At 38.4% G+C, this 8,647-nt stretch overlaps 2 protein-coding genes across 3 annotated transcripts in view; one reads left to right on the top strand and one right to left on the bottom strand.

Annotated features, from left to right (window-relative positions):
• Positions 1-1,568: 1,568 nt before the first annotated feature.
• Positions 1,569-4,327, bottom strand: atp5mj (ATP synthase membrane subunit j). Its single transcript, XM_019266440.2, has 4 exons — positions 4,195-4,327; positions 2,664-2,787; positions 2,455-2,475; positions 1,569-1,711 (listed from the first exon to the last, which is right to left on the bottom strand). Exons 2-4 carry the CDS (start codon positions 2,785-2,787, stop codon positions 1,698-1,700), a joined length of 159 nt encoding a protein of 52 aa, XP_019121985.1. The 5' UTR covers positions 4,195-4,327; the 3' UTR covers positions 1,569-1,697.
• A 2,052-nt stretch (positions 4,328-6,379) lies between these two features.
• The window catches only part of syne2a (spectrin repeat containing, nuclear envelope 2a), a 72,733-nt gene continuing 70,465 nt past the window's right edge, over positions 6,380-8,647 (top strand). For both annotated transcript variants that reach the window (XM_027283829.1, XM_027283830.1), the window contains exon 1: positions 6,380-7,404. In XM_027283829.1, the coding sequence (XP_027139630.1) occupies positions 7,329-7,404 (76 nt within the window). In that variant the 5' untranslated portion in view covers positions 6,380-7,328. The remainder of the gene's footprint in view (positions 7,405-8,647) is intronic.

The raw sequence follows: 8,647 nt of genomic DNA, 5'->3' as shown, positions 1-8,647 counted from the left end.
AAATTGTGCAAAAAATGGTTAGAGCCATTGTTTGGTTTGAAGGCTTAACATGGCGGACTACACCAGGACTCCGAGAAAACTGTAGTCTCAGTAGATATATCTAAGGCTCCTTTCAAGGTTATAAGAACATAATTATTCTTTTTTTCAGGTGATTATAGACTAATAAAAACTGTTTTATTATTAAATATATTTTATTTCTGCCATATCCTTTAAATATAGTGCCCTAAATCTCACTGGACCTTTACAGTAAAACATAATTTAAATAAATGTGAAAAACTAATTAATAATTATTGTCATTTTACATAAGTAACCGTGGCACTAGGAGCAGGAAATGACCATGACTACACCGCGTAGACACTCACACACACAGCAGTCATTTATTTAATGACAGCATTATGGTAGAACAAATTCAAACGCCTTCACACCGGACAAGTACCTCATCCCTGTATCAAAAGCAATCGATTGATCCGAGTCCCAAGAGAGCAACTCTTGAAAAGACTACCTCATCTATGACATCAGTACATTCATATTTTCGGAGTCACCTAAGCCTGATTTGGAGAAGGATGACAGTGTTGAAACAAGACAACTTTTCCAGAAATACAGAATATTGAACTGACATATCGATTTCAAACCGTCGTTAAACCATTGCTTATAACAAGAGAGACAATATCATATTCAAAAGACAAATTGTGCGGGCATGTCCAATCACTGGCACACAGACAGAAACGATGTTACAGAAGCAGATTCAGATTATCCAACTCTAAACTTCTGGCCCCAGGCAGGACTCCGGTCAACTCACTCAGATCAATGCACCAAACTGTAAACACAAACTGACATCGATTTTTGCCAACAAACCAGTTGATGATGGTACAACCTAGATTGAGCAGTTCAGGAGAATTATATAACTAATGTTAAATATTCTGTTGGAAATTTGTATATACTGTACAACTATATTGTATTAGTATTAATACAAGATATCTAATAAGTAACAGGGTTAAGTGCATAATCACAGATCAACATCCCATCACAAATATTTGTTACATTTGTGTCCAGCGCTCCTTGAATGACCCACCACACCCACTCACTGAACACCAAATATGGCCGTGCTGTCTGTTCAATTAGTTAAAATGTAAACCCAGACTGTGATTCATTCTCTATCAATAGCTCACTCATTCTGCCACAACTTGATATGGCAAACGCCAAAATAAAAGAGAAAAATGCTCAGGAGCCAACTAAAGAGCTTTAATAACAGATTATAGAATGGATTCATACTTGTAGTACATATATTGTTGAATATTTATCCATGGATTACATGTTAACATGTATCATAGAGCAATACACAAAAATCGGGAGTACTTTGAACTAAGTAAACACAGCCAATTAACAGAATTTAATCATCCCCAAAGTGCAAATGTTGAGTAAGCATTCCTGTAAAAGGCAAAAAATGTATTTACTCTGTTGTTTAGATACCTTTCTTTTGTTAATACCTTTTTCTCTCTACAGTCAGCACTTAATATCTTCAAGTGGTATTACTATATGGAGTAAAGTAACAATAGACAACAATGACATCAGTGTTTTGGATACCAACTTTATTCGTTCCATATTAACAAAAAAAAATCTAATATGAAGCTGGAAGCAGGACTAGTGACTGGGGCATTATTACACAGGAGGGCAGGGATGGTCCGCACGGCGAACACTCAATGGGCGGGCTCTGCAAAAAGAGAGGACAATGAAACAAACATGTTTAATGACATCAATTAAAGCCTGTCCAAACAGGCATGGGCAGCCTGTGGTTCTCTCTTACAGCACGTACAGATCATTATCCATCTGTCAGTGACATCTAGAGGAAAACGTATGTAGCTGCATGACATCTAACACAGGATTCTCTTGACCTTTTTCTCTGCAGCATAGCTCACGTTTACTGCTGCAACCTTCTTCCACAAAAAATATACAGAATCCCAGGACATAGAGGGCAATGACTTGCCATCTTAACACACCTTTATATAAACTTTGATCAATTATATCGATTGGGATGCAGACAAAACATCTCAAAATACTTATGCTTGGTGCTGTTGCTAATTTTTGCCCTTCAACACATTTTAAGCAAAGGTAAATTCTAATTACAAGAATATTGCAGACTTGTTTTTTTTAGAATGTTAATCCAGTTTAGATATATATAGAAAAGACTTCTTTTATCATCTCTCTCTCTATATATACAGATATACATCTGTATATATCTACTCATGTCTATCTTCTGTATATATCCATCTATATATGACAAGTCTTTGATATGCAGCATTTCCCATGATGGTCATATCCCAGGAGTCATTGGGGATATCCACCAGTGGTATAGCAAAATGATGCTAGACAAATTTATATAGTCTCACAGTATATACAATCATTGACCAACCTGACTTATGTGCTACAATCAAACAAAACGTTTGGGTTACTTACTGTCCTTCACAGCCTTCTTGCCTGGAATAGAAGGAAACACAGATATTAGTCACATTAACTCACTGAGACATCTAAGTAACTGCAGCTGCTTCCATTCACATTTATTCAGCACTATGAAAGCTACATTTATTATCATGGCTACATCGCTCCACACTCAGTTTGTATTATGGAGTGTGGAGCTGCATTTACAGCTCACGTCTTGAACTCACCCCCATAGGAGATTTTGTAGTACCAGTATGTGATGAGGCCCATCCCAACCCACAGCTCCTGGTGCACCTTAGTGTAGTAAGGGCTCATCTTGCTCCACCAAATGCCAAGCCCGCGTCCGGCCATCTGTGGGAGACAGCAACCACTCAAGTCTCAGACAATGCTCGAGTCAGCGTGCATTGATGCAACCTCAAATAAACAGTTTATTTCAGCAGAGGTACATCAGAAGAAAGAGAGCCACACCAAACTTCATTCACATTTCTACCAGTTTACTGATGCCGTGGTTACCTGAAGGAACTTAGTCTGGAGGGTCATACACTTTTACAACACCTGCACCACCTGATCATGTCGTAGTCTCCTGTTCATGTCTCATTGCAATTTTTTAAAAATATTTTATTTCATTTATACCTTACAGTTATTATTTATATCATGGTCACTTTCTTTTGTAATATTATTTATATTATGGCCACTACTCTTGCAATAATATTATTTGTATCATGGTCACTTTCTTTGCAATATTTCTTACACTATGGTCACTTTACATTACAATACTCTTTTTATACATCATGCCACTTTTATCCTCAGTACTTTTCTGTTTGAAGGTCGATTGTTTTTCTTGTAGGTTAGAGATATTTCTGTCTGTTCTGTTTTTTTGTCTTTTCTACTTTTTTCTAATTCTGTAGTGTATGCTACACTTTCCTCTGCTGCTGTAACAAGTACATTTCCCCGAGGTGGGATGAATAAAGTATAATCTAATCTAATCTAATCACTTTTATCCTCAGTACTTTTCTGTTTTCAAGGTTGATTGTTTTTCATGTTTATTGTGTCGGTTATAGATATTTCTGTCTGTTTATTGTGTTTTTTTGCCTTTTATACTCTTTTTCTAATTCTGTAGTGTATGCTACACTTGCCTCTGCTGATGTAACACGTACATTTCCCCGTGGTGGATGAATAAAGTATAATCTAATCTAAATCTAAGTTAATGTTGTTACACAGCATAATGCTAACTTGGTTGCCGTGACCCCCTGTGAGCTGTGTCAGGCCCTGGCTAATGACTTTGACCACCTAAACTGATGAAAACATGAGGTGAAACAACAGCTTTTCACTTCTCATCTTTACTCTCGGTAGGTTTAGAGACGCTGTCTTTTAACTGACGTGTTTAATACCTGAAAATAACGGAACACTGATGTTACTGCGAGCTCTGATCGACCAAAGTCAGGGTTAGCATTGGACGTACACAAGTTAAACGAAGGGAAGGAACATTTACAAGCAGACATGCAGCTCACATCTATATCACGTCCATTTAAATTTAATTTAGTCAATGAATGACTCCTGACCAGCGTGTTAGCATCTCCTCTGCTGCAGAAGCAGGAGAGAAGGCTAACTAGCCTTAGCAGGAAGAGCTAGCTGGAGAAAGCAGCGCACAACCACAGCGAGCAGAGACGACAGCTTCACTTCTAATGCTGTGAAGACACACGTGTTTTGTTATCATCAAAGTGAATTCACTAAATCGGTGCAAACTCTTCGTCTTACCTTTCAGTTTGTCACGCCGCGGAGGGAAGGTCAGGACCGCTGCTGCACGTCAAAGTCGTGTGGGGGGAAGTCTTCTTCTACGGTCAGGAAAGTGTCGGCTTCATTCATGCGTTGGTGTGCAGCGCCACCACATGGAGGTACACGACATCTGCGTCTGTGTTGCTGCTATACAGTACCAGTCAGACAGACATGGGACCAAGTCACACATATGCAAGTCTCAAGTCTTAACCTTCAAGTCACAAGTAAGTCCCAAGTATTTTTTTCTTGGGCAAGTCAAGTCCTGTAATAGCTCAGGTCCAAGTCCAAGTCAAGTCACCTTTGGCGTATTGTTGTACTTTTAGCTGCAGAATCTGGATCTTATATAATCGCAACTGTAATCATAAACATTATTTAAAATAAATAAATAAATACATTTCATATTCACACTAAAAAACATGATGTGAATGACACTCAAGTCAAGTCCCGAGTCTTAAACTTCCAAGTATGAGTCAAGTATTTCATTTTTTGTCAAGTCACAAGTCATAAAAACGGCGACTCGAGTCCAAGTCACTAAGTCTCAAGTCACCATGTCTGGTACCAGTCAAAAGTTTGGACACATCTCATTCAATGTTTTGTCTTTATTTTGAGTTATTTTTCTCAAAACTATGAAATATCATATAAAAATTATGTGGTAAACAAAGAGAAATGTGTTTCATATTTTAGATTCTTCAAAGTAGCCATCTTTTGCGTGGATGACAGTTTTGCACACTCTTGCCGTTCTCTCAGTCAGCTTCATGAGGTCGTCACCTGGCGTGATTTTCTAGTCTTGAAACACTTGTTGGCTACTTTTCCTTCCCTCTATGGTCAAAATCCCCATAAAACCCCCCCAAAAATGATTGTCACACTAAGGTCAAACAGATGTAGAATAGTATGGTCGCCTTCCTGGTCAAGTGTAGCTTGAATTTTGAATAAATCATCAGCAGTGTCATCAACAAAGCACATTTTGCTTTTTAACACATAATTCCGTTATTTTATAGTTCTGATGTCTTCAGTGTTAATCTAACAAAAAACTTCAATGAGGAGGTGTATCCAAACCTTTGACTGTTACTGTATATTATTATGTATTATTACATATTGACAGATTCCTTATTAATTAATAAAAGTATATTCAGTACAGTATGGTCAATAGTTAGATTGACAGATTACATGTAGATATCATTTTATAATGACTTAAATGCATTAATTGACCTTTTTCACAGCAACACAAGTGTTACCAATGATACTAATTAAGGCCCTGTTCCATTCAGGTCCATGAGAGTTGCCGTGGTGCATGTTGACTCATTGAAAAACCTTTGCTGCAGTAAATGGAACAGAGCCTTCATTAGTATCATTGGAAGCGCCTGTGTCGACCCTACTACCTCATGTCGAAATGGCTGCTGTGAAAAAAAAGGTCTGTTGTAGTTCAAACTTTATAAGTCTCAGAATGAACACTGGCCAATGAGGCGTGAGTTTAATCACAGTTCTGTCAAGAATGATGATTACAAGAAAACTCATGGGTATTAAGGTCAATTTGGTTCATTCTCTTAATGAGTATTCAAAGCCAAACATCTGATATGGTCCCCAGAAATACATCAAAATTGAGGCTGTGTTGAATTGGATGGATGGATAAAAAAAATTGGACATCATGTGTGAGTTCAGAGGTCAACAGCTAGTCAGTAAAAACTTGTGGGTTTCATTTTTGTTGACAAAGAGTTTTTATAATGTATGTTCTCAATGATCATCCACTACAATAACCTTTGAATGTGACAACACCTCTTTCTCATAATCATCCGCTATTATAACATCAAATGTTTCCAAAGGAACAATTCAGCTATCGGATTCTGCCCGTTGGTGCCTGTGCCACTACCATAGCAGAAAGGAATTTGAGGTGAGGGTGCAGCTGCTCTTGTGGCACAGTGACTGTCCACCAGCTCTGTCTGTTCAAACGACAACAACAAAGTACTGGCACTGCTCTGAAGGGTAAAGATGACATTGTGTAACATGCTCTTACTGTTTGTGCACCTTCTTGCTCTTCAGGTAAAACAAATAAATAACAGAAAAAAAAGAGTTATTTTGTTATTACATTGCATTTAGCAGACACTTTTATCCAAAGCGACTTACAGAGGAGGACATAAGCTGACAAAGGTGTAAAGGAGCACAGAGTAGTTGTTAGTTTTGGTTCCAGATGTATGTTAAATTCACTAATGAGCATCTTTTACAGCTCAAGGCTTAAACAAAGTTTCCCCCAGTGATCACGTAAAGTAAGTAAAGGAAAACCAGACACCATATATTGCAAAGTCAAACCAAAAGTCTTTCCCACTGTCAGTGTTTCTCAACTGTTACATCATTGCACTCTCATCTTACAAGCAAACAGAAGAAAAGGAAGATAACATAATAAGAAATATAAGTAGAGACACTTTCCTGAAACATCCGTGACAATGATCTACTTTTGCAAACAAACCAAACTAATCGACCCCCGGGCGTGTGTGTTTACCTTTGAGTCACAGTTTGTGTGTGAGCCTGCAGGAGTGATTTGGGCCTGCAGTAAGCGTGGGCGGGACTTTCCACCCTTTTTTTTTTTTTTATCCTCACGCTCCAATGGCCAAGAGGCACCTTCCTTGTTTCATTTATGATCACCTAAAGGCCAAGTCCTATTTGAAGGCTCTCAACACAGTGAATCAACATAGAGTTATGGCAATATGAAAGGACACAGCTGTGGACACATCCTGCACACACGCAGTATGTTGCACTAGCTGTCTTCAGTGACTACAGCCCTGCTACAGGTATGTTGAAGATTTCTGATCAGGCTATCTTTTTTTATGGTTGTGTGGTACTGTCTCTTTCCATGCAACACAGTTATACCTCCCCTTTGAGTTCTTTGTTGAAGCATGTGTCTACTTGCATCTGTGATCTGTGTGTCAGTTAATGTAAGGGTGTGGATGGGTGCGTTCTGTACTGTTACATGTCTAATCAGGCAGTCGAGACAGCTAACCTAAATGTTTTGGAAGAAACTTTGCCACAGCATTTTTTTTCTGTCGTGGCATTGCGGATTTTACTTGTGTGGATGGTTTAGTAATCCGTATCTCCTGGATCCTTCTGAGGTTGACTGAGACTACATGGCCTCAGGTGGAGCAGAGGAAGACGATGGAGGCATTCCATTGGACATTGACAACGTGCACATGCTCCTCCAAGGTCGGTCTATTCCCGTACTTTTGTAGCTGTCGTGGCACGTGATATGCAGTGGTGGGGAATCACAGTGAATTGTGTCGAGGAGATACTGTTTCATTTTATAACATGTACTGTGAATTCATAGCCTGAAGACATGCCTAAAAAGTGAGAATGAAAGTGTTTTGGTTTTTAAAGGCAGGTTCGTAGTCAGGTTAAAGGTAGTTTAGTGGCCAGAAACGAGACAGTTTTATGTGTTGTTAATGTTCTGCGAGAGTGGAGGTGGTTTACGGGTGTTTTTAGTCTCCTGTAGACACACAACACTTACACTCACAATTTTTATTTTGCACCTTTATCCACCTCTTTGAAATGAGGCTGAGGGTTTACTCACCAACTTTTATATCAAATGTATCAACCGATGAGAGGAAACAAAGTACAGGAACTACAGTTTGTACTATACTGTATTTACCACTACACCTTAGATACTAAACATGCTGGTACTTCCAGTCTTCTCCTAATCTAGTTTATCTCATCTTACACATCTTACCTGTTGAATTAGGTGTTGCATCCCTGTAAGCAGCGTACGTAACCTCTTTAAAGACAATAAATCTTATAAATTGTTAGAAATAAGGTTGTGGTTTCATCAGTGACCTGTCATGTACTTGAAATAAGGACATCAACAGTTTTGACACTAAAACTTTTGTTTGTTGTAAACTCAAGTAAAGATCTCTGATTGTAATTTGACCTGAGGAAAGACATTTGACTGATGCTGACTGATGTAAGAAGTTATTATTGAATGTGTTGAAGCCTGTTACTGCTGTTTGCACTGAGCTGTTTGCAGTGGAGCCAAGCACTGAGGAGTTTCCTGCTTTGCTGCCTCTCAAACAAGCAGCCGAGTCAGATTCATGATTCGTGTGCTTTTGCCTCAGACAAAACATCAAGCTCAACAGCTGGTTTGTAGTCGTAGTCATGGTTGTTCTGCAGAGGAAGAAGGTGTAATTTTTTAATTGTAGTTTATGCTTAATGGCAACATAAACACTCATCGAGTACAACTCTTGAGAAGCAAGGCACAGATACAGAAAGCGGTGGTTAAAGTGTTATGGAAATTATGCAGGCAAATCATCTAATTATTGGCCACATCCAACTTTTTTTTGGTTGGATGCAGTTGTTAATATTCTGCATTTAAATAAAAATTTCAAAAAGTAGGAAAATACATTGACTACCAATAAACAATAAATAAAAAGGCACTATCTCAAAGTACTTCCATATT

The sequence above is a fragment of the Larimichthys crocea genome, chromosome XI (assembly GCF_000972845.2).
Source record: "Larimichthys crocea isolate SSNF chromosome XI, L_crocea_2.0, whole genome shotgun sequence".
NCBI classification, from domain to species: Eukaryota; Metazoa; Chordata; class Actinopteri; family Sciaenidae; genus Larimichthys; species Larimichthys crocea.
The sequence above is the reverse complement of the archived record's forward strand: the minus strand, read 5'-3'. Positions and strand labels throughout refer to the sequence as shown.

Excerpts from the sequence above, each read along its gene's own strand:
- atp5mj (XM_019266440.2), bottom strand. The coding sequence starts at position 2,787 with ATGGCCGGACGCGGGCTTGGCATTTGGTGGAGCAAGATGAGCCCTTAC. Across the intron at positions 2,476-2,663 it reads CTACAAAATCTCCTATGGGG|GCAAGAAGGCTGTGAAGGAC; the intron begins GTGAGTTCAAGA and ends CTTCTATTCCAG.